This window comes from Recurvomyces mirabilis (genome assembly GCF_035927965.1).
Source record: "Recurvomyces mirabilis strain CCFEE 5264 chromosome Unknown scaffold_34, whole genome shotgun sequence".
NCBI classification, from domain to species: domain Eukaryota; kingdom Fungi; phylum Ascomycota; class Dothideomycetes; order Mycosphaerellales; family Teratosphaeriaceae; genus Recurvomyces; species Recurvomyces mirabilis.
Genome location: NW_027041968.1, coordinates 37,471 through 60,833, shown reverse-complemented (window position 1 = coordinate 60,833; position 23,363 = coordinate 37,471). Strand labels below are relative to the sequence as shown.

The following is a 23,363-nucleotide window of genomic DNA, read 5'->3' as shown; positions in this document are numbered from 1 at the left end:
ACACCTTGCAATCGGATGCTGGTACGGGTGGTAGTAGCATGTATTTGAAAAGCGAGGACGTCGTATGAAGTCAGTGCCTATGGACACCTTGTTGACGTGGCAGTCCAAAGAATGCCAAGCGTGCGTGCTAAAATTATTCATGAGAGCTGCCACCGCAGACACATATGCGGCCTTGACACTTATGCTATCGGAACTATGAAGTACCTGTTAGCTATTTATCGGCTGATGATAAGCACACCAGACACGAGTATAGCAGCAGATTATGTCCGTGGAAGTATGCCGAAGCGACGGAGCTGGTCTAATTCGTCCCAGGCATGTATAGTGACTGCCGTGTCATAAACATGAGCATTGCATCACCAAGCATATGAGCTCGAAGTCTTCACGCTGACCCAAGATGTGATGATCCTGGTAGTATCGAGGCCTCGCTACTGCGCTCCAGCATGCTGCTCTGGAAGTGCCGGTTCTACTGGGGTGAAAATAGTGGCCTGTCTGGCATCCTCAGCTTCTTGCGACCAGTCGATGACCTTCCAGATCAGCGTCGGGTACTGGTGCGTATCTTGATGCTCTAAGCTAACTATAGTGACAGATTCCAGGACTTTATGACCAAGCATGTCTCTACGATAAGCATTAGTCGGGGCTCGTTTTGACAGACATCTGGCCTCAATATACTGTGCTCACCTATGCTGGTAGAGAAATTCGGCGATACGGTTGCTTGGCTGCATACCGAGTAAGAAGCTGTAGCAGCTGTAGAGGGACGTAATAGCAATATGAGCGCAAGCGTTGATGCCCATGCAGCTTACAACTCGCCAGCCTTGAAGTCGACGCCTGGCCAAGCAGAAAAGTTCCGGGTGCCTGCGCCAAGCTTTACCAGGCACGTGAGAACAAAGCTATCTAGGTAGTGCGTATCCTCGAAGACTGGTAAGACGATGTACCGAAGTCGCTTGGTCATAGTAACGAGCCTTTGCGCACCTAAACCCATGTTCGGGAAGAGATTTGTGCTACCAAGCCCGTGTAGGTGGTTCCACATCGTAGCAAGAAGATCCGAGACAGTATCAGGCAAAGGCGCTCGATGTCCGATGGTTTCTTCGTTCCAACCAGGATGGTTACCACGAATTATGTCCCGAGGCTGCATTGTGAATTGAGCGACAAGTAAACCATGCTTCAGGTTGAAGATCATCTTGTATTTCGCTTGCGTCGCCTAGCTGTACCATCAGTATGCTCGCTGATGTAGTGGCTATTTTGGTAGACTTACCATAGCTCCTGGGCCACGTCTTAGCTGGTCTGCGTCGTCGACCATCTCCAACCAAACGGTCATACCGCTAGGATGCTCCCAGCAGTCACGTTGTGCCACAATGTCAGCTGTGGGTTCCGTGGTTGCCAGCTTATTGCACATGGTTAGGAAAGACGGCTGCTGCAGCATTGGAACCATCTCCTGCGGCCGAGTTCTTATGGACCTGCACAGGTAAGCAGAGCACTAGTATAACACAAATGAAGGTAATGCAAGGGTAAGACTGCCTCACCAGTACACTTTGGCCGCTGTCAGGGTCTGCACCTCCCGTGCTAAGGGCTGACCTCTCAAGTTCTGACTGTACTGTTCTGCTTGCTGCTCGTCCAACCAGAGCAAATCCGTGTTCACGCACCCAGCGTCCATCGCATCGCTCTGATTCATTTCTTCAAGGGACGCGGGCTCGGCGAAAAGCACGCGAGGCGTAAGGCTGTTGTCCGACATCTTCGGCGGCCTCATGGCTTTGCACTTAGATCGCCGTTGCTGCATGGTAGCTGACAGTCGTGGATGCCCATCGTACGGCGAACCTACCGAGCCGGGTGGTGCACTTGGCGGCGCCGCTAGAGTGGTGCTGATGAGGTAAGAAATCAGTAGCCATGTTATGTTTGACCGGCTCGGAAGTAGCGCCATGATCTGCAACCCGACATTTACAGGATTATGAGGTGAGTGATTTGCAGGCAGGAGGCGGGCAATACTACTTATATCCTACCTTCACGACGTGTCAACTTCAGGAGACAGCCAGCACACTGCGAGCATATTGGAGTGCACCTGCATAGAGACTTAGCTGGCAAAGCGATCATACTGCTGCTGGCTGCTCATGCCGTTCATAAGCCGCTAATCGCCGATATTGAACCAAGACGTGGTGATCCTGACGGCCATTTGCAGAAGCGAGGCCTAGCCGGATGATATATCGTGTCCTTGACGGCGTAAGAAAAGCCTCTGAGTTTGCTGCATATCACTTTCATGTTGCACACCACATCATGATGAAAGATGTCCAGGCCCGGATTGATGTCCACATCCGATGGGATGATGTCGGCGCCTCTCCTACTCGGCTCTGTCCATGAATGCACATGAGTGCACACTCACGGCAGTATCTCGAGGCATTCAGGTCATGTCGATTTCGTTCATGCGTTGGGATGAAGGCGATGAATGCTCACAGCACATTCATGCATTATTGTACGAGGTTTAACGCCACTGGCAGTCGAAGAAGCAACCCCACTCGGCGACGTTTGTGAGACTCCGACCAAGCCTAAATCCGAATCACTGACTGCTCCAAGGTCAGCCGAGGAACACAACACCTGCACCTACACCTACACAAACATAGGTGATATTCGCGAGGCCATTGTCCCGTCTTCGCAACACATAATCTCGAACGCCACTGGCAATGCTGTGGCTTGTATTGCATCCTGCAGACGCGTGGGTCTAAAGAGCAAGGCGGCCGTGCCTGTCAGCCTACAACGCGGTCGCTTGCCGAACCTCGGTCCATCAATAATCGAGCTTCACGAGCACCAAATATACCATACGGTGCAGGAGGATGGAGGGCGAGTCAGGAGACACTACGCCGGTGCAGGCGAGCACGAGCAATGGCGCGCCGCCGAGCCAGACGCCTGGACATCCCAGCTTCCGAAGGTGCGCGGCGATCAGGATCATGAATGCGACGAGGGGGGATATGTGTGCTGACATGTTGATGTAGGCAACGAGCCTCTCGGGCATGCGAGACATGCCATTCGCGCAAGGTGTGTGCATGACGATGCATACATGGAAAACCGAGTACATCCGCTAACATCAACCAACCCCTCAGGTTCGCTGCGACGCCGCTAGCTTAGGCGTACCATGTACGAACTGTGTCGCTTTCTCGATCGAATGCAAGATACCGGCACCAAAGCGCAAGAAGACGGGGGCGAAGAAAGATGAGGAAAGGTGCGTGCTAGGCGGACGCGCTGCGACGCGCATGACAAACAAGGAAGGTACAGCTGACACCACCACCAGTAACGAGGACAGGCGAGCTTCGTACGCAGAAGCAGAGCCGTCGCCCAGCGTCCGGAGTGATACCTTCTCACGGCAAAGGGAAGCTGCTCTGCCCGCAGGTTCTCGATATCCCGACCCGGAGAGCATTGGACAGAATAGCACGCAAGGCATGCCCGACACCGAGGTCTCTGATGAATACGCGGATCAGCAACGTGTGAACAATGGCACCTGGGCACAGTACATGAAGCCAAAGTTCGCTCGAGCACCTATAAAGGAAGCCGGCCGTGTAGCATATCTCGGCGAGTCCTCCAACCTCAGTCTTCTGGTCCAAGACCGCCACGGGACTACAGACGTGGTCCATTACCCTCTACCAGAAAACGTGCGTGGCGCGAGAGCTCGTGTCAATGAGCTTGATAACGTCGAGATTGATATCCTGCACCAGCGTGGCGCTTTCTTACTACCTCCACGGGGACTATGCGACGAGCTGGTCGAGGCGTACTTTCAATGGATTGCCCCAGTAGTCCCTGTCATCAACCGGACGAAGTTCATGCGCAGATATCGAGACCCGAAGAACCCGCCGTCTTTGCTTCTCCTCCAAGCGGTCCTTCTGGCAGGCAGCAGAGTATGCAGTAATCCGCAACTCATGGATGCTAACGGCAGTACCACACCCGCGGCCATGACTTTCTACAAGCGTGCAAAAGCACTTTTCGATGCGGGCTACGAGGACGACCGGGTCACGATTGTGCAAGCATTAATTTTGATGGGTTGGTATTGGGAAGGACCTGAGGGTAAGGCTCCACATGATAGTGATCTTGTTATGACTGCAAGGTCTGACTTGGCAGCAGACGTCACCAAAAATGTCTTTTACTGGTCTCGAGTTGCAGTCATCGTCGCACAAGGCTCTGGCATGCACAGAAGGTAAGCAACGCACCTGCGAACATACTGATAGCGCTGACATTAGGCACACAGCGTCGAACACTCTCAGCTTTCTCGTGCCGACAAGCGGCTATGGAAGCGCATTTGGTGGACACTGTTCACACGAGATCGATCTGTCGCTGTGGCACTTGGCCGACCGACAGGCATCAACATCGAAGACTCGGACGTGGAGATGGTGAGCGAAGAAGATTTCGTTGACGACGATGAGCCCAGTGGACCTACATCGAACCAGAACGCAGTGCGATCCGAATACCAACCGGACCCGATACACATCCAATTCTTCCTCAATTACGTCAAGCTATGCGAGATCATGGGACTCGTGCTGTCACAGCAGTACAGTGTGGCCTCAAAGCTACGGCCGAAGAATGCCATTGATCTCACACATAGTGACATGGCGCTCGCGGATTGGTTGCAGAACTGTTCACCAGAAGTACGATGGGATCCACATCACCATCATTTCTGGAGTGCACTTCTGCAGGCGAATTACTAGTAAGAACACATGCCCATTCGTTATTTAGGATGCAACGCTGACGGATACCAGCACAACACTCTGTCTACTGCATCGCGCTCATATGCCGCCAGCTGGTTCATTTGAAAGCAAACATCTCAACGGCTTCCCTGAAGAGACTGCTTATCCTAGCAGGACGATCGCATATCAGGCCGCTGGCATGATCACGTCGATCATTGAGAATCTCCAACTTCACGACCAGCTGCGCTTCACACCTGCATTTATGTGAGTATCTACATACTGATGTATGTTTACCGAACGCTAATTTTCGACAGCGTCTACTCGCTCTTCTCCGCGCTCATCATGCACGTCTACCAAATGCGGAGCTCGAATCAGACTATCGTGTCAGCCACACAAGCTCGACTTACAAGCTGCATGAATGCATTACGCGACGTAAGCAAGGTTTGGCTGGTGGCGAAAATGGTTCACACTCTGTTCGAGTCCATTCTCGGCAACAAAGTTCTGGAAGAGCGACTACAGAAAGCGGCTGGTAGACGACATCAAAAGGCCAAGCCAAATGGAGTGTCCGGCGCACGGACCGCGAAAAGTACTCCACCTGGCGAGCGTGCTCATCCAGTGCAACCGCAAGGAAATAATGACAACCAAAAGCGCAAATTTGATGACATGGAGTTTGGCTATACGAGTGGACCTCCAGCCGCACAAATGAGCTACGAGCGCAGCAGACCGCAGAGTCCTGTACTCTCACCCTCTCACGACATCCCAGAGCAACAGCAGCAAGCACATCACCATCAGCAACTACCCACAATTTCGGCGACGAGTCCTCCAGTCCGTCACAGCACGGACGCCTTTATGGGCACATCACGAGCCAACACCCGCCCGACAACGCCCTTCAACGGCTTCTCCTACCCGGGCACACCGCCCGACCTCTTCCTCCACACCCGTAACAGCCCGAAGATCAGCGAAGACCTCTGGCAAAACTATGACCCTGGCCAACTCTTCCCACCCGAAGCGAACGGCATGGGCATGGGTCTCCTCAGTCCGAACGAAGGTATGGTCGACCCAGCCTTACGACAAGCCGCGCAACAGGTACCCAATATGTCTATGCACCCTGATCAACAACCCGGCGCCGGCCAGCATCTGCAACCCGCATACCATCAAGATCCACAGGCTTGGTCGCAGTTACAAGCTGGACTTCATGCACAGCAGCAGCATCAGCAGGCGGAGGATCAGTGGAGTACGTCGTCGAGTACGGGACCGATCGTTCCTACCACGTTGAATGTGGGCGATTGGTTCGAGTTCTTTGGGATTCCGAATGGAGATCAGATACCTGGCGGTATGGCGGGGTTGGTTGGGGGGCCGTTGGCGGGGTTGCAGCAGGGGGGGCAGGGCGGGGGGTATGGATAGTTAGAGTGTGGTTAGGAGGTGGACATGTCACGGAAGAATCAGGGACGATGTCCGGTAGCACATAGGGAACGCCAAGAGTCACATTGTACAGACTTTCGCCATGCCTTTACGACCCTTGTCGGAGATGTGGTATCTCACCCCATGGCGTTATCAGTTCCTGTCTCGTATCATCTAGTGTTCCTTTTTGCCATCCATGCAAGACATAATAAATTCCCCGAGACCGCAGGTTCTCATGGTGTGGCGAAAGGAAATGTCTTGGTGAGTCTCCATACCAAGGCTTCCAAGTCCCGTGGCAGGAACTTTGTTGGTGGACCAAGATGATAGACACTTCTACAAAGCACGAACAGGACTTTTGTCAACCAATGATGATCTCGATGGAGGTCTTGCGATGTCGTGGTGCCGTGATAGATGCTACATGGCACGGCACGACGATTCCTTTTGGGCAGGTGTCGTGTAGGCTGGGCACTGCAGGTTAATCGTTCGCCAATATTGGAGTCTGATAAGAAGGTGGTTTTTGGATTGTGATGAAGTCTTCTTGACTTGCTCTACGGAAAGCAGATGATCTATTGAGAGCTATCGTTGATCTACTTTCACGACGTCGACGAGCCGTAGAGTGCAGCTTTCGTTCACGGCCAAGATGCACCACCACGACAATCGCCCGCCGGGAGAGGATCTCGAGGTGGAGCATGGTCATTGCAAACCTGAGCATATCACTAGTATCAATACCAATCCCAACACGTTAAGCAGAAGCGACAAGATGGGCACCAGCTCCCAGGACGTCGAAAAGGGCGAGATCGAGGCCATGTCGCCAGTGACCTCGAGCAATAATTCTGATGGCCGGTCTCCAAGCCATAGCAGGTTCGCCCGGTTCTACCGCCGACATAAGGTCTGGTTCGACCTCGCTGGCTGGATCGTCATAACAGGCTGGTGGGCGGCAAGTCTCGGTCTACATCACACGGACATGAACTGGGCCATTCCTTTTCTCCTCTGGCTGGCCATTACTCTGCGTTTGCTGACGTGCCATGTTCCAATCTCGATCGTTACGAGGCCAATGCGTTGGCTTTGGCACAATACAGCCGTACGCCTGACAGCCTTGATACCAGAGAAGTGGCGCCTGCCCCTTGGAGCAGCCGCGACAACAGCCATTATCCTCATCGGCCCCTTCTTCAGCGAGGAGAAAGCAGACAATACCCGTGCCAACCGCGCCATCAGCTTATTCGGTCTCATCGTCCTCTTGGCTAGTCTTTGGGCAACATCCCGCAACCGAAAAGCGATTAATTGGCACACGATCATCGTCGGCATGCTGATGCAATTCATCATCGCCCTCTTCGGCCTCCGCACAAGCGTCGGCTACGACATCTTCGCTTTCGTATCATCGCTCGCGAGGTCCTTGCTCGGTTTCGCCAAGGATGGCGTGGCGTTCCTCACGGATGCGGAGACGGCGCAGACGCCATGGTTCCTCGTGTCCGTCATCCCGGCTATCATCTTCTTTGTCTCGCTCGTGCAGCTGCTGTATTACTGGGGGACACTGCAATGGTTCATTGGCAAAGCGGCCGTGTTCTTCTTCTGGGCTATGAGGATCGCCGGAGCAGAGTCCGTGGTGGCGGCCGCCACGCCTTTTATTGGGCAGGGAGAAAGTGCTATGTTGATCAAGCCGTTCGTGGCATATCTTACCATGGCCGAGCTTCATCAGGTCATGTGCTCTGGCTTCGCCACTATCGCTGGCTCGGTCCTCGTTGCGTATATCGGCATGGGCGTCAATCCACAGGCGCTGATTTCGAGCTGCGTCATGTCCATACCGGCTTCCCTGGCCATTAGCAAGATGCGATACCCAGAAGAAGAGCAGTCACTCACAGCTGGCAAAGTTGCCGTTCCAGACGATAAAGATCACGAAGCTGCAAATAGTCTCGATGCTTTTGCAAAGGGTGCATGGCTTGGCCTTAAGATCGCTGGTATGATTGTCTGTACGCTTCTGTGCATCATTGCTCTCGTCGCACTGATCAACGGTCTGTTGACCTGGTTCGGACGATATCTGAACCTGACTGGAGAGTACGAACTCACCATCCAGCTGATCTTAGGATATCTTTTATACCCCGTGGCCTTCCTGCTGGGTCCAGATTTGCTCAAGGTGGCTCGACTGATTGGTATCAAGATCGTCACGGTAAGAAGAGCTTTTGCAGAAAATCTAGAGAAGCAGTAGTTGATCTTATCTCGCAGAACGAATTCGTCGCATATGATACTCTGATTAAGGACCCAGCATATGCTGGCCTCTCACCCCGCTCAAAACTCATCGCGACCTATAGTCTGTGTGGCTTCGGAAATATAGGGTCTCTTGGGACACAAATCGGTATGTTCTAAAACTTCTCAACGACCAAACTTTACAGCTTCTGACTTCTATAGGTGTTCAAAGCCAGATCGCACCAGCAAGAGGCGGCGATGTCTCCAGGCTTGCGATCTCCGCTCTTCTCACAGGCATCTTGGCGACGCTTAGCAGTGCGAGTATTGCGAGACTCGTTGTGCAAGACCAAGCCGCATTTGTATGACGTGAAGGCTGTTGTGGGCGAGGTCTCCAGGAAAAGGCATCGGCTCGGGAAAATTAATATGTCTCTGACTCGGCTGGGACGAATCTGTACACATAGGGTAGACGATCAAGTGCTTTCCGCCTCGAAATTCCACCTCATATACTCCAACCATAAAACCCCCAGCCCATCAAACATCTGCATCGTCACATTCGCCACCGCCTCAAACCCCAAACTCGCATACAACGGATGCCCAGCCGGTGTAGCCACAAGCGTCACATTGGCGCCTGCCTCCTTAGCCTTTCCTAAGCCGTACTCGACTTGCGCGGCTCCGAAACCATGACCATCCCAGTCCGGATGCGTGGCTATCACATTGAGGTAGAGTTCCGTATGCGTCAGGTTGCTGTAGTATTTTCGTTCGATGTCGTCCATGTAGGCTATGACTTGAGCTTCGCGGGTCGTGTTCGTATCTAGGTGGTCGGAGCATTTGCCTTCGTGGCGTAAGGCTAAGGGGTGGAAAGGCTGGAATTGGAATGACGAGGATCGCTCCTGCTTCACTTCCAACCAGCGCCAGAAGGCGAATGAGACGACCTTCTTACTCCTCATACTCTCCATCTCATCTGGACCTCGGGGTACAGTGATCACATTGGCAAAGGTGAGTTCATTGGCTTCGAAGCGCGCCCAGTCCTTTTCGAACAGCTGGAGGTAACATCGATGTGTGTAATTTCGCAGGCTTGGGTCGGGGAATTGGGTATACTGTGCTATGGCGCCAGGGCCGAAGGCATCGAGGAAGGTCGTTACGACATCGTCTAGGTCTTCTTTGACCACGGGACGGATATTGATCTCGTTATCGGGTCCGCCCAGGACTTGCTGGCCATTGCGGATGGTAGTAAAGCAGCGGCTGCTGGTCAGTAGTGTCGTTAGCGCGATGATCAGTGATTTGATCATGATCGTGGTTTAGAGCGATGACTTGTTCGAGCTGGATCTCTTGTAATGGGGAACAGTCGCTCGTGAATATGGCATGTTGAGGCTTGCAGCAAGCGAGAAGCTCCCCGCCTTTCGCATTCGCTGCTCACATAAATCTGGATGTACCTACGGCATACTATCCGTCGTGTCTTTGAGTACCCTTGTAAGGTCGTATCCAAGGTTAGAATCACTATCCGTCGATAAGCAGAGTCATGAGTCATGAGGGTTGCCCTTGTAAGGGTTCTGGTGGCAAGCCAAATTTACAGCCTATGCAATCCTATATACTCCAGACAGCCCCGTGCATATCTTAACCCATCCCACATATTTCAAGCCTCCGCAAAATTCTTCCTCTCATGCTCCATAATCGCCTCAACCTTCGCAGCACTAGCACTCTTCGGATCGAATTTATACCCCACCCACTCCTTCGCCAACCTCCTCGCCAGCTCAATCCCCACCACTCGCTCTCCCATACAAAGCACCTGCGCATCATTACTCAGAATCGCTCGTTCGACGGAGAAACTATCATGAGCCGTCACGGCCCTGATACCCGGGACTTTGTTGGCGGAGATGGCGACGCCGAGACCCGTGCCACAGATCAGGAGCGCGCGGTCCGCTTCCCCGTTTTTGATCAGTTTGGCCGCGTCGACGGCGGGGTGGGGGTAGGCTGTTTTGTCGGAGGTGGAGTTGACGCCGACGTCGATGACTTTGGCGACGCGAGGGTCCGCTTCGAGGTCCGCCTTGATTTTGTTCTTGTAGCCGCAACCGGCTTCGTCGCAGCCCATGGCTATCACCATTCCTTTCTCGGAAGCCATTGTGATGATGGATTTATATGTGGTTGTTTCAAAGTTGGCTGGTGTCGTAGCCTACTGTTGCTACAGTCTGCTGTATCGTCTTCTCCTTGCCCTCAGTGACTTTGGGCTCGTCGGAAGCGCCTTTCGTCTCGTATTTGACTGGATTGGATGTCACAGTTACAGATTTAGTCGTCTGGTGAGGTTCCTGCTTAGTGACTTCTTGTGTTTTGCCGGCGCTGTGGTCAGTAATCTTTTCGTGGAGAGATTCGGCTTGGATGTCTAGGAAAGAAGAGATCTTGATCTTTTTACCGGCAGACATCTTCGGGCGAATAAATGATTACATCAGATGGGCAAATGCCCTGGCGGCTGAAGTGCTCGCAGCACCTCTCGCATGCTCGTTCGGGCTTGTCTCGAGCGAGGTGCGTGAGGGGTCCGACTGTCCGATGATGGAGAGGTTTGATGAAGGGAACGTGGTTCTGCCGGACTACCTCTTTGGGCAAGTCCGAAATACTGATCATATGCCGACTTTCTGGTGTCACTCTTGCCTCGTCTCGAGGCACCATTCACTCCTCTCTCAACCCAAATGGACAACCACCGGCCACGCCACTTTGATCACCATGCCAATATGCATCGAATGTCGCTTTCCCGTTCCGACGCTGTACACGACATACAGCAAAGCCGATGACAAGGCTCTAGGCAAAGGCGTCCGCCTGACACAATGTCCACGATGCAAACGCTTCGCAGACAAATACGTCGAGCATGATTTTGTGGTGCTGTTCATTGATTTGGTGCTTATCAAGCCTCAGGTAGGTCGATGAAATCTTCTTGATCATAAAATGGCCGCCTTGCTATCGAAGGAGTAGAGGTACAAGCCTCCTAGAGCTGTTCCATCTCCATCATGAATGCAACGCGATCTAACAGCTTCGATATACAATAGGGAGCATGCTCTCCTCTGTTGAGACCATCATATATGACTCCATTTCTGCGGTACGTGGCTAAGGAATTGTCCAGGTCTATCGACACTTACTCTTCAATCATTGGGGAAGAGACGACGAGAAATTCGATGTACGCTCCATCCCTCTCACTCGTACCTAGCATTTTTCGAACCTCTTTCCCTAAAATAACGTCCAGCCCTCAATCATCCGCTTCAGCATCCTCCTCCTCCTCTTCGACGTCTACCTAACCTGGGCCCGGATCGAAAAAGCCACGCCCTCTTCGCCATCCCTCCCCCTCTCGCCACCACCACCTCTCCCACCATTTCCCAGCAGCCTCTCGGCCACCAATGGAAGCACGACCTCGGGCAACACCACCACGATCTCGACAGAACCAAATACCTTCCTCGCCACCCAACCCATCATCCTCCAATACCTCTTCTTCCTCGCCCTCTGCCTCACCGAAACCATCTCCTTCCACCTCCCCATCCGCACCCTGCTCTCCCTCCGCCTCCCGCCCTTCCTACGAGCAGTCATCCCACACTACCCGCACCCCGCCCTTATCAGCACCGCCCTCCTCGTCTCCTCCTTCACCAAACTCTTCCCCCTCCTCCTCTTAATCTGGCAATACGATCTCCCCTCCTCCGCCTCCGCGGTCAGCTGGGCGGTGATCATCAATAACGTCGCGGCGTTGGAGATTCTACTGGATTGTGGGTATGTGAAGGCTGCGGGACTTTGTGCGGTGGGGGCGGTGTGTAGGGCTGGGGTAGGGTGGTGTTGTTTGAAGGCTGTGGGGATTGGGGGTGGGGTTGCGGCGGCGGGGGTCGTGGAGACGGGGGATTTGATTGAGGTTTGGAGGAGGGTGGGGGAGGGCTTGGGGTTGGGTGGTGGGTGAGCGAGAGAGGGCAGATGGTGGGATGTGAGTTGGGTGGCAAAGGGGTGAGAGTGGCGCATAATGGCTTCGTTGGTAGGCGTACTTGACCATGTCTACCAGAGCAGATCATCATGAGTCTCTCGAAATGCCGGTAAGACTAGAGACGCGGTAGATGTAGAAGTCACACGCATCTCTTATGGGCCGCTGTACACAAAAGCAGATACAGAAACTCCCTAACCTCCTTCAACGCCATCCCGCCATGCTTATATATCTATCAATCCCAATCAGAGCATCCTCGCGCCACTCTTCACCGGCCCACCCTGATACTGCGGCCTCAAGTCCGCCCGCTCAGGTGTGATGAGCGGGTGCCATTGTGCCAGGAACGTGATAGCTGTGCACAGAAAAGTCGTTAGCTGGATTTCTCTCTTGGTTGTTCGTCCGTATTCTCTCCCAGACAGCCGCCAGCAACACGATGTCCATTGTTAGCTACTCTTGCTGCGCCATTCTCCTGTCCTGATATCGCAATGACCAACCCCTTCCCGTCTGCATCTCGTGCTTTGAGAAGGCATATGCTGTACTCACCCCACATCAACCAACAACTCCAGGCCGTGAGTATCAGTGTGCTGCGCCAGACCGTGCGGTTTTCGCCTTTCGGGGCGAAGAACCATGAGAGGATGGAGAAGACGGCGATGAAGATGATGGAGATGAGGAGGGACCAGCTGTGTTTTACGAGCTTCTGATTAGCGGGTGCGAGTTTGGAGAGGGTTTTGTTCTGGGGGTGTATGTTACCCGTTCGCCATATTCACGCCTGTTGGTTGGATGGATGGTTTGGAGGAGCTGGAGAGCTGTCGTGTGCTTGAGTGATTGCTAGAGTGGCTCGTCGCAGGCTGCTTCTTTCGGATGTGATGAGGTCAAGCTTCCGATGTGGATGACTAAGAATACATAGATGCAAGATGATCTTGTGACGATCAATCCCACTCTCCGCTCCACTTACAACGACAATCTACAAGCTGGAACGACTGGTCTGACATCTTCGACTAGACTGCGATCACATACAAACACCGAGTGACTATCACCGGCGAGCTGGGACACCTCAGGACTACACCCCACCCAGAAAACCGGATACCTCGAGCCAAAGAACCGCTTCCAACAACTCCTCCACCACTTCCACCAACCTCTGGACCCGATCGCAACCATGGCAGACGCCTCCAAAACCTCCATCAACATCCCCCAAATCATCGCCGTGGCGCTGGTAGGCTTCCTCGCCTTCCGCTGGTTCATGAGCAAACCCTCCACTCCCTCCGGCACAGGCTTCAACACTGCCTCCACACGATCAAGAGGCAACCAAGCAGTCGATCTAGTGAAAATAGATCAAATAGCCGCCATGTTCCCGCAACTCGACCGGAGAACGATCGCCTGGGACCTCCACCGTAACGGCGGGAGCGTCCCCGCTACAACCGAGCGTGTGCTAGCGGGACGAGGTTTAGATGCTCCACCGCCTTCGTATCAGCCTGCTTTACCTGCTCCCGCGGCCCAGGCGCCGGTGGTGGGGATTAGTGGTGCGACTGCGGGGAAGGGAAGGGGAAAGCAGCAAGAGGATCTGATCACGAGGTATCAGCTTCAGGAGAGGGTGGGCGGGAAGGGGAAGGAGGCGGTGGTTAGTGAGGAGGGGTTGAGGAGTCAGAATGTGTGGAGTGGGGATAAAGTTGTTAGGGCGGAGGGGTTGAAGAGGAGGCGGGAGGAGATGGTGTTGGCGGCGAGGAGGAAGATGGAGGAGAGGGGTGGGTCTGATAGTTGAGCTTCGTCTGTGTAGTGCGGTAGTTTTGGATGCTTGGTCTTCGCTACGAGGGCGTTGCTCTATGTACTTCTTGTAAAGACTCTTCTTAGCAGATACGGAAGTCAGATCTCTTCGCCCGAACCGGCATGAGCGGGCTACTGACCATGCTACGATACTCCGACACGAGCTCACTCCTTTGTACTACCTTTCGTGTTACTACTTACTCAATATGTTCACCTTTATCGAACTCGTTCATGTTCAGCTTCTCACGTGCTTCATCTCCGTTCGCCTCGCACCTTCCCTCAGCCCTACAACGCACGATCGCCGCTAGGGAAAAGCTTAAGCGGCTGTCGGGAGCGCCAAGCAGGGCCCGAGCTGCATGCGATGCGATGCGAGCTGGAGAGTTCAAGGTTTCCCAGAACCTCATTCATCCCCCACACTCGGTACTACTCTTCAGCAATACTAGCTGTACAATATTTCTCAGATCCCTTTCAAAGCTATCGCATCAGACTACAGAAGCCGATATCCGAAGATTATCATACCGAAAGACGGATTGCGCGAAAGGAGCGATGGTGACAACGGCAAGGTGAAGTGGACGCTTGCGAAGGAGGAAAGCACCTGGTACGAAGGCAGGCCAGTGAAGCTCAGGTAGGTGCACAACGTTCCCCCATTCGTGTTTTGGAGCAGTCGCGCAGAGGCAGGAGGGGATGTGATACTTCGTTCTTCACCCTTCACTTTCACAATCATGTTCGGGTGGAGCAGACCCAAAAGCGGCAAGATGCAGCGGGCACAGCGGCGCAAGAAGAAGAAGCGCGAATATCAGCCGCTGGAGCTATGGGAGGCGGTGAATGATGAAGATGATGGGAGACCTACTGACACACCCGCAGACGGGAGCGTTACAGATCCTGAGGAGCAAGGTCAAGCAGACTTGATTGCACCGAATAGAGTGCTGCAGGCGGACACCAATCCTCTCCTACCGGCAGAGCCGACAGAGGTATCTACGATGAATTCTTTCTCGGCGACACAGCCTTCACGCCAGACACCACAGCTACGGAATACGCCGAAGAGTGCACTGGGCAATGGACTCGGAGGGTGGAATACAGCGGGTAGCAGTGGATTTGGGCTTGGGGGTGGATTAGGAGGGGGGTTGGGAAGCGGATTGGGAGGTGCCCGGCCAGCGCAGCTTAGTGGGTTCGCGCAGGTGATGGGTGGTGGGAGTGGACAGGGGCCCATTGATATGAGGTGAGTTGACCATTGTTTCGGTACGGCGGCGGCGGAAAGGGAAGGTGCGTGCTGCACGCAGGCAGGCGCGATGCAGAGGTTGACGTCAAAGGCATTCAAAGCTTTGCGCAAGCTGGGAACACCTGTGGCTTTTGTTGTCACACACCAACCACCGCTCCGTCGCTGCTGCCCGTCACTGGGTCATCGCGTGTCGTACACTGACGACGACCATGGAAGCTAATATCTTCTCCGATAGTGACTTTCCAAGCCTTGGTGGCGGTCCACGACCAAACGCCAGCTCGGCATCCGCAGCTGGCTGGAACGCGAACACCATCCGTCAGGTCTCAGCACAATCACAAGCACAACCCCAGCAGCTGTCACAACCACCACGAGCGCCGTCAACAGCGCCATCGCAAAGATCGCTAGACCAATTTGATGGCCAGCGCGCATCACAACCTAACAATGAGCGCACAGAAGATGCTTTCCCGCCACTGAGTGGGCAATTTAACGGCGACTCATCATTATCAAGCAATGGCCTAGGCAGCAGCGTCGCATCGCCCGACAGCATATCGCAGCAGCAGAGTGGTCAACAAGCACAACTACCCATCCGCCACCCCTCGAATGCGTACGCACATCAACCTCAACAGCCAGCACCAATCGGATCTGGGGGTCCCGCATCACTACCACAACAGGCACCTGCAGCGCAAAACGGCCCCGCGCAAGCACCTGCGAACGTCAAACGATATGCCGACATGACCGAAGCCGAACAGTACGGTCTACCAGGCATGCTCGCAGCATTCGAAGCACGAAGAGCGATTGAGGCAGGGCAACCCGTAGACGAGACTCTACCACCCGCGATGCGAAGTGGCGTCTTTCTCGGCCAGGATCTTAATACTCTAGGCATGGACCTCGACAGCCCGGACCCCATCTACCCCACCTTCACCCCCTTCCCCGTGCCGCCAGAACGAGGAAGCGGAACGATGTTCGATTTTCACGAGCGGAATGTCGTCCCTGAGTACACTCTTCCAAGCGCGTATACCGTTACCAACGTCCCGCCGTTGGAGAGGAGGATAACGGCCTTCAGTGACGGTGAGCTACACCCACCAAACAGGCACTACTCCTCAGCCGAAGCTAATTTGTTCCATAGAAACCCTGTTCTCAATCTTCTACCAAAACCCGGGCGACTACAAACAAGAACTCGCCGCCGTCGAACTCACAGCCCGCGACTGGCGCTGGCATAAGGTCTTGCGTCAATGGTTGCAGAAGGATACCCGCGAAGCTTCCTCCGGTTCTTCCTTACCGATTGTGGATCTGGCGACCACCCAGCCCATCGGCGCACCGCCTGTCAGGGTCGGCGAGCGCACGGAACGAGGGGTCTACGTCTTTTTCGACGCGATGAACTGGCAGCGTCAGAGACGCGAGTTCTCGCTCGATTATGGGGAGTTGGATCATAGGAATGCGGGGGGGTTGGCGCAGGCTGGGATGGGCATGGCTAATGGGAATGGGAGTGGGAGTGGTGGCGGTGGTGGGGCTGCAGGGCCAGCGCCGGGTCTGACATCGAGTGGGGTCTTGGGGGCTGGGGGCCCGGTTCAGCCGCCTGCTGGTGCTGGTGCTGGGGTGGGCGTTGGGAGTATTGGTGGGAATGGCGGTGGTGGTGGTGGGAGTATTGGGAGTCAAGGCGGACAGGGCCAGGGGGCGCAGAGGGGTGCGGGGGCTTTGTAGTCTGGGCTCTTCAAACCTTTGCGTCACCCCATCGGTATCACCGCTGCTGCAGGAGATGGGTGACGGACGATGGATGATGGGGAGGTGGAGGGGTATACCGGGCATGGGACTATTGGCCGGCCTTCGTTTGGCTGAGGCTCTGGTAGGCATGAGACGCCTGCTGAGGTGCTGATGTGGTGAGAGGCGCTTTGGGATCAGGCATGCTTGTGGCCGTTCAGTCCGTCAGTCGGCCAGTCGTCTGCTGACAAGAAGCTTCTTGATCAAGGCTGCTTGGGCAGTGGTTCTCTGTACTGATACATAATTGAGTATGACCTGAGTCATTGACTTGAACACCATTGAACATTGACCATGATTACGATCATCAGCTGGCATAATGCTTATTCATGACAGGGCACTTGCATCAAGCGCATAGCATGAGCATGTCTCCAGCATCAGAAAGTCTGCTTGAGAATGCGCTAGTGCTACGTTGGCAGAGCTGAATTACAGCTCCGTGCTTGTGCTTTCTCGTGCAAGGACAACGCACAGGGTGTAGGATCTGGGATATATAAGGGCACCACCAATTCTCTTCTTCTTGCCTCTCCCATCAAACAATTGAACGAGCATTCGGACCCGTGGCCGCCTTTCCTCACAGCACTCAAACGAAGCTTTCTCTTTCTTGCCAGTTGTGAACCGCCTATCTCCTGAGCTAGGCATCTACCATGGTCGAAGTTGCGAAGCACAGCTGGCTGTGGCTACTGCTCTTGAGTTTCTATGTGGCCGTTGCGACTGCAGCGCCACCCGCCATTCCGCCACCATCTGGATCGACGAGAGGAACTGCCAAACATCAGCTAGATGCCTGTGAAGCTGTACGTAAGCCTAACCCTAAGTACATCAAATCCGATAAGCGTGTCGTGAACGTCACGCCGCTCTGGCCAGATGAAAACTCCCCTATCTTCTACACAGGCTGCACGCATGCCAGCATACGTTGGAGCGACGATCATCGAGCCGACGAGCTCAGCAGACTTGGAGGATCAGGACCACTTGCGCGTGATATCCTCGTCAGGGAAAGCGTCGATTTGTATTGGTAAGAATCTTATGGTGGTGGGCTGCTCGCACGCATACTTGCCGACTAGCTGGAGCAGGACTAGGATACCTCACCCTCCACATATGGTCACAATGTTCAATCAAGAGCGACTTCAGGGTTTGTGTACGACACTGGCCAGATAGGTCCCCAACACTGTTGTCGAAGATCATGATTTTTCATTGTATCCTCAGGGGTACAGCGTTCCGGTCGCTTATTATAACGGGCACCATCAAGCCAACGAGGCAGTGCCCCGCGTGGTGAGACAATGCGTGCCAGAAATCTGATTCCAAGTCGCTGACTCTGCGCCAGATTACACAAGCCCATTTGCTCTTCATGGTCAACATAAAACACGGCTTCATAGTCATCCACGCAACAGAAGAGCCTGTTGCCTCAATCATGAAGAGCAATCCAAATTGGGAAAGGACACAAGCAGAGAGTCAAGGCCGCGATCCCGGCACGCTATCGGGTGTGCTTGCCTGGGAGTGGCAGCTGCAGCATCGCCTAGCCGGTATGTACGACTACTGGAGACCTCTCGGACTTAGTGAGGAAGTTGTCTTCAACTCCATCAACAAGCTCAACATGATCATACTTCCAACCATGCTAGGTCCTCCCGAGCTGATCGGAATCGGCATGGCGTGTGTGGGATACAATGGGCATTCAGCTGGCAACAACATGCCCGACTTCCTGCACGCGCACAAGTTTGCGGCAGGATCTGAGTAAGTGACATGGGGCCGCTTTCCATTATATCCGGCCTGACTGACCGTGTGAGCAGCTGCTATAACATGTTGCTGGGTACACAGACGACCAAGTCCGTTGTCGAGTTTCTTTACGAGCACAGGGCTATTTTGGGCAGGAAGGTCATCTCGTCTATCATTGTGTACAGCAACGAGCCTGCCGATCAGGAACTGTATCCTACAATGCTGCTTGTGATCCAAGACTATACAGATGACTTGGGAGAGGCGTGGATCGCAGAGCAGCAGAGACAGCCACGAGCTTGACCTTTGGACTGGATTTCTTGGTACAAGATTCGAGTTTGCTTGCGTGTGGGTTTTGTGGCATTGAACGTCGACTTGAGCGCTGTCTGGTACGAGAGAAGATGACTAGGACAGCAGTTCTAAGTCTTCACGGTTGTGTGTCTGGAATGGAGATGTTCTGACCGACGGAATCTGCTGCGTTACTCTTCTTGTACATCAGCGGTGCCAATAGATAGGCGACCTTGCTTCATTATAATCAGCTTCTATCGGATACTTGCGGAAGTTGCTTCTGGCTCTGTCACTCCAAGCCAGCATATGCATATCAGTGCTGTGCCAAAGATGCCAGCTCCGGTACTAGCAATCGTTCGTAATGTACTTCATGGCTACGTGGCAAGTCCCAATCAAGCTGTCATGGCTTTTCTGGTCTCAGTAGGCCAATACATTGTTCAAATCAGATCATTGTGTCTGAGATGATCATGATCGTATTTTGGAGCGATTCAATCACTTCGACAGACTACGATACGATACCGGCCTGCAAGGAGAAAGGCTTCTTCGATATTCATCTGCTATGCGCAAGGAAGAAGATAGTCGACAGCTTGTGAGACTCCATTCGCGTTCATTCCTTGCCATCTGCCTCTGCTATCCCCAGCTCATTGTGCCGAGCAAGAATGTTGGGTAGCCACTGGGTCAGCTTTCGGATCGACAATTCGGATGGGAAAGCGAAATTGGGTTGCGCCTTCAGTCGATGCGTTCTGGCGAGACACCGGAAAGGAGTCGATTCAGTCAGAGAGTACGAGAGAGTAGAGGAGTGTACTTGTCAAAGTATAGAAAGCCGTGCAGACTTTTGTGTTCTTGCGACCAGTCATGTACATGCTGGGACCCATTGCTCTCTCGCGAGTCCTCAAGAACAGTGTCACGTATACGCAGTAACACTCTGCATGGTCTGGTTGTGCCCGTGATCGAGCAAGCTGTGATAGTTACAACCTGGGCGAGTTGTCATCTACACTTCGTTAGCATGAAGTCGAGTGAATACGGTCGGAGTTCGGCGAAACATGCTCCGTTCCGCCTAACCACACATCAGACGAAATGCACTTCTGACTTCGGTGCAACCACTACGTTACTTGGCCCCGACCCACCCCCTCCCTTTGTAGCTCTGGCTTGGAGCTCTGCTCGCCGGCTATGGCAGAACCTCGGGAGCTGAACAAAATGTATTGATAATAGAGCAAAGCAAATCTGTCTGTCGTACGTGGTAAAGAACTCTTGTTCCAACACTTGGACACGTTAGTGGGGCCGTTTGGCTCAATGGTAGAGCGTCCGCCTCCTACTTCAATGGTTAGCGGGTAAGTTACTGTCACCATCTCTATACGATTGTATCACGTTCTGACAACTCGGAAAGAAGGCTGTGGGTTCGAGTCCCATGATGGTCGACCTTCCGGGCATCTATAGATGTTCATCTCTCTTTTTCCTTTCCCTCCAGGCCACATCCTTTTGCTTGAAAGACGGAGAATCTCCCTACTGATATCCTTTACACAGTGGTGTCGATTGAAAGTCATAGACAGCAACTTTTATACCCCAGAAGCCAACTCTTCTGCGTCTAGCTGGTCAGTCACAGACCTTAGTGGCCAGATGCTCTCCCACAGCCTGTGCACATATACTTAGACACGAGACGAACAGATGACCGCTAATGTGCCACTCTGGTTGGTCTCGGTCTAGGAGGAACATATCAGTCCTGAAGTTTTACATCGAACCATACAGCCGTATATGCAATCGCCGAAGACCGCATAGCCGGGTACTCTAACATCATCTCAGGGCCCGTATGGAGACTCTATCGGTTGGACGGCTCATTATGCTAGTGACATCATACATCGAACTAAATTCCGACAGATGCCACGAACATCCCAATTACTTGCACGAGGACGCCGAAACTCCGCGTCCTGACGGTCGTTACAATACCCCTGGAACTTTTACCTTCCGGTGGAGAGAGATCTACATCCTGCCCTCATTTCGTTCCCTCATCGACTCACGTCGCACATGCATTTCAAGCAAGAGACCAGACCGATTCTGCAACTGCCCGCTGACATTCACGCCGAGGGCGACGCCAAGACTCCGAATATAATCTTGCAAGAAATTGACCCTCATGAGGTCGTAAGGTATCGAGTCGTGATCCCTCACGTAAGCTCGGAGCTCGGACACGGTGGGAACTCTGTTCTGTATGCCCTGTCCGCTAGCATCGTGAAAGGCAGATAGCGTGGAATTCCTGCCCGCCTTCACATCCGCGTTGTTGAAAATATCCAAGAAAAGGCGATGGTTTGCAGATCGGGCATCGACAAAGGGCTGCAAAATATGACGGAGCTCGGTGAGGTAAGCTCTAGCTTCAGCACCTCTTGTTAGGTTCAAGCGAGGGTTGGAGTTGGCGTACCCTGCGATCATGGAGGTCGCTCGTCGAAGCGAACTTCCGGTCTTCTCGCGCAGGAGATGAGAGTGAATTTCGAAGTCGAAGTCTTCGGGCGTGTTCTCTGTCTTTCCTGCGGTCACGGTACCAGCCGGCCTCACTGGCAATGTCGACGTGGGAGCGGTGGTAGAGGCAGTGGCCGAGGGACCACCGGCTGTAGTAAGTACTAGCCCCGACCCCGGTGGGTTGGGCTTTGGTGCGGGACCTGGTTGCAACCAGTCAATGGCACTTGGAGCCTGAGCGTCCGACGATGGCTGCATGGTAAGCCCATGCTGGAGCGCTGGATCATCGATATCCAGAAGAGTGGCTCGTAATTTCTCCGGATACTAAATGGCCTGACGTAATTGCAGGTTCGCCTCCAAGGTTGCAGTGGGTGTCCATGTACACGAAGGCGCACATCGTGCACTGGTCATCGGTCTCCTCGGCGCAAGGTTTGTTCCGTTCAGTGCCATATCCGTTGAGCGGAGTGTTGCCGTCTATCCTGGATTTCAAGTAGCAGCGCTTACACCTCGTGCTTCTCTTGTGGCTTGAGCCTGTGGCCATGGTTTTGTAGTCACCACCAATATTCGTAGCACCGAACTGTTGGTATTGACGGGTTACATCGTGCATGGGCCTTGCCACGCCAGTCTTGGATGGTACGTAGACACTGTCATCCTCCACTGCCTCCAACTCTCGGGTCAGATGATGTGGGCGTAATTCCAGGATACGCACACGGCCCAGCTACGTCTCAAAAGCCTGACGTCCTTGTGTCACAATCTTGCGCTCCAAGGAGTTCAACAACCCAATAGTTTCGCCCGGAGCCCGGATACCACCGGGTATAGCGTCATTGAAGCGTGCAGGGTCGTGCGAGGTCTGTAGATATTGTGTCTTCAATTGGCCATTCTCCTGCCATTCGATGCGTATCCCAGGGATCTTTGCACGCTCAGCGTCGCTCTGACAAACAACATGCATAAGCCTCACCCAGCTGTATGGATTGGGTTTGCCGTCTTCGGTGAACTCGAAAATCATCGACACTTTGGCTCCATGAGGAGGTCCAAATGTCTCGTGAACATAGAACTCGACACGGTTGGGACTCTTGGCGCCGATTCGTCCGACATATTTCGTTGTAGCCTTCTCCCTGCATAACAAGGCAGAACGTCGGTAGATGGCCATGACGCGTGGGACCACAATCTTGGTGACTACAGCACGACTGTACGTTTCCGAGAACGGAGAGTGGAAATTGAGGCCTTCAATGTTTTTGTAGAACCCAGCGAAGGTCGGTCGGTCGATGGCAGGAATGCAGTCAACTTGGGCGAAGACCTGCTTGGCGATGGCCTGTATCTGAGCGGCAACTTCTTTCATAGCTCTCCAACGAGCTTTACTCGCTCCAGTTTTGCCATCGGCATCGTGAGCTTCACCATCGTCTTCATCACCATCAGCGAGTCCCTGGACGGCGACGTTGACGTCGTCGTCGTGGACATCGTTGTCGAAGGAAGGCGCATCGTGTGCTACGTGGCGCGCATAGTCCTGCGATAAGTCATCGGACTTTTCGGAAAACGTCTGAGGCTTGTAGTCGGGGTCAGAGTGGCGGAGTACTCGCAAGTCACAAGTCCCGAGCAACAGGATCGTGATCTGCTCTGCCAGCAGTAGCATCGCGCTATCGTCGGGGCCGATCCTGCAGAAGACACGAACGAATATTACCTTTGCATCTCGGTATACTCGAGAATGTAGACTCTTGCCTCTGCCGGCATGGAGCTCGGTGTGACTGGCTGCACGGTCGGCGAAGTGCTTCGTTGAACCAGTGTATAATCGACACCCAGGAATGGTTTTGAGCTTATTGTAGAACCGTACATATATGCCAGCACCATTGTCTCCATTCTCACCAGCGTCCGCGCAATTTTTGATGATATCCTCGAGACGAAATTTTGCCGGCGTCCCGTACTCGCATTGTGCCAGCCTTTCGATGACCATCAACGATAGTATCAGTAGCTCTAACTCTTGCTGGGTCGTCCATCATCGGCTGAATCAACG

At 53.6% G+C, this 23,363-nt stretch overlaps 13 protein-coding genes and 1 non-coding gene across 14 annotated transcripts; 7 read left to right on the top strand and 7 right to left on the bottom strand.

The window, feature by feature from the left end:
* Positions 1-425: 425 nt before the first annotated feature.
* Positions 426-722, bottom strand: LTS14_009809 (uncharacterized protein; the record flags this gene model as incomplete). The annotated part of the gene is made up of 2 exons (XM_064842488.1): positions 426-615; positions 679-722. The coding sequence occupies 2 exons, from the start codon at positions 720-722 to the stop codon at positions 426-428; spliced, it is 234 nt and encodes a 77-aa protein (XP_064689882.1).
* Positions 723-796: 74 nt separating this feature from the next.
* LTS14_009808 (uncharacterized protein) lies at positions 797-1,729 on the bottom strand (the record flags this gene model as incomplete). Its single annotated transcript, XM_064842487.1, has 3 exons — positions 797-1,198; positions 1,253-1,454; positions 1,521-1,729. The coding sequence occupies 3 exons, from the start codon at positions 1,727-1,729 to the stop codon at positions 797-799; spliced, it is 813 nt and encodes a 270-aa protein (XP_064689881.1).
* A 1,507-nt stretch (positions 1,730-3,236) lies between these two features.
* Positions 3,237-4,679, top strand: CTF1_2 (Transcriptional activator of fatty acid utilization; the record flags this gene model as incomplete). The annotated part of the gene is made up of 2 exons (XM_064842486.1): positions 3,237-4,171; positions 4,223-4,679. The coding sequence occupies 2 exons, from the start codon at positions 3,237-3,239 to the stop codon at positions 4,677-4,679; spliced, it is 1,392 nt and encodes a 463-aa protein (XP_064689880.1).
* An 82-nt stretch (positions 4,680-4,761) lies between these two features.
* Positions 4,762-6,062, top strand: CTF1_1 (Transcriptional activator of fatty acid utilization; the record flags this gene model as incomplete). The annotated part of the gene is made up of 2 exons (XM_064842485.1): positions 4,762-4,922; positions 4,973-6,062. The coding sequence occupies 2 exons, from the start codon at positions 4,762-4,764 to the stop codon at positions 6,060-6,062; spliced, it is 1,251 nt and encodes a 416-aa protein (XP_064689879.1).
* A 637-nt stretch (positions 6,063-6,699) lies between these two features.
* On the top strand, positions 6,700-8,605 carry LTS14_009805 (uncharacterized protein; the record flags this gene model as incomplete). The annotated part of the gene is made up of 3 exons (XM_064842484.1): positions 6,700-8,223; positions 8,280-8,409; positions 8,463-8,605. 3 exons carry the CDS (start codon positions 6,700-6,702, stop codon positions 8,603-8,605), a joined length of 1,797 nt encoding a protein of 598 aa, XP_064689878.1.
* A 105-nt stretch (positions 8,606-8,710) lies between these two features.
* On the bottom strand, positions 8,711-9,529 carry LTS14_009804 (uncharacterized protein; the record flags this gene model as incomplete). Its single annotated transcript, XM_064842483.1, has 1 exon — positions 8,711-9,529. The coding sequence occupies one exon, from the start codon at positions 9,527-9,529 to the stop codon at positions 8,711-8,713; it is 819 nt and encodes a 272-aa protein (XP_064689877.1).
* Positions 9,530-9,873: 344 nt separating this feature from the next.
* On the bottom strand, positions 9,874-10,359 carry LTS14_009803 (uncharacterized protein; the record flags this gene model as incomplete). Its single annotated transcript, XM_064842482.1, has 1 exon — positions 9,874-10,359. One exon carries the CDS (start codon positions 10,357-10,359, stop codon positions 9,874-9,876), a length of 486 nt encoding a protein of 161 aa, XP_064689876.1.
* Positions 10,360-10,387: 28 nt separating this feature from the next.
* LTS14_009802 (uncharacterized protein) lies at positions 10,388-10,657 on the bottom strand (the record flags this gene model as incomplete). Its single annotated transcript, XM_064842481.1, has 1 exon — positions 10,388-10,657. One exon carries the CDS (start codon positions 10,655-10,657, stop codon positions 10,388-10,390), a length of 270 nt encoding a protein of 89 aa, XP_064689875.1.
* A 2,682-nt stretch (positions 10,658-13,339) lies between these two features.
* On the top strand, positions 13,340-13,942 carry LTS14_009801 (uncharacterized protein; the record flags this gene model as incomplete). The annotated part of the gene is made up of 1 exon (XM_064842480.1): positions 13,340-13,942. The coding sequence occupies one exon, from the start codon at positions 13,340-13,342 to the stop codon at positions 13,940-13,942; it is 603 nt and encodes a 200-aa protein (XP_064689874.1).
* Positions 13,943-14,666: 724 nt separating this feature from the next.
* On the top strand, positions 14,667-16,864 carry CDC36 (transcriptional regulator; the record flags this gene model as incomplete). Its single annotated transcript, XM_064842479.1, has 3 exons — positions 14,667-15,163; positions 15,399-16,231; positions 16,290-16,864. 3 exons carry the CDS (start codon positions 14,667-14,669, stop codon positions 16,862-16,864), a joined length of 1,905 nt encoding a protein of 634 aa, XP_064689873.1.
* A 1,459-nt stretch (positions 16,865-18,323) lies between these two features.
* On the top strand, positions 18,324-18,925 carry LTS14_009799 (uncharacterized protein; the record flags this gene model as incomplete). The annotated part of the gene is made up of 2 exons (XM_064842478.1): positions 18,324-18,643; positions 18,700-18,925. 2 exons carry the CDS (start codon positions 18,324-18,326, stop codon positions 18,923-18,925), a joined length of 546 nt encoding a protein of 181 aa, XP_064689872.1.
* A 1,264-nt stretch (positions 18,926-20,189) lies between these two features.
* On the top strand, positions 20,190-20,328 carry LTS14_009798. The gene has a single exon. It is a non-coding gene; the product is annotated as a tRNA-Arg (tRNA).
* Positions 20,329-20,887: 559 nt separating this feature from the next.
* Positions 20,888-21,613, bottom strand: LTS14_009797 (uncharacterized protein; the record flags this gene model as incomplete). The annotated part of the gene is made up of 1 exon (XM_064842477.1): positions 20,888-21,613. The coding sequence occupies one exon, from the start codon at positions 21,611-21,613 to the stop codon at positions 20,888-20,890; it is 726 nt and encodes a 241-aa protein (XP_064689871.1).
* A 460-nt stretch (positions 21,614-22,073) lies between these two features.
* Positions 22,074-23,083, bottom strand: LTS14_009796 (uncharacterized protein; the record flags this gene model as incomplete). Its single annotated transcript, XM_064842476.1, has 2 exons — positions 22,074-23,007; positions 23,034-23,083. The coding sequence occupies 2 exons, from the start codon at positions 23,081-23,083 to the stop codon at positions 22,074-22,076; spliced, it is 984 nt and encodes a 327-aa protein (XP_064689870.1).
* Between the last annotated feature and the right edge of the window lie 280 nt (positions 23,084-23,363).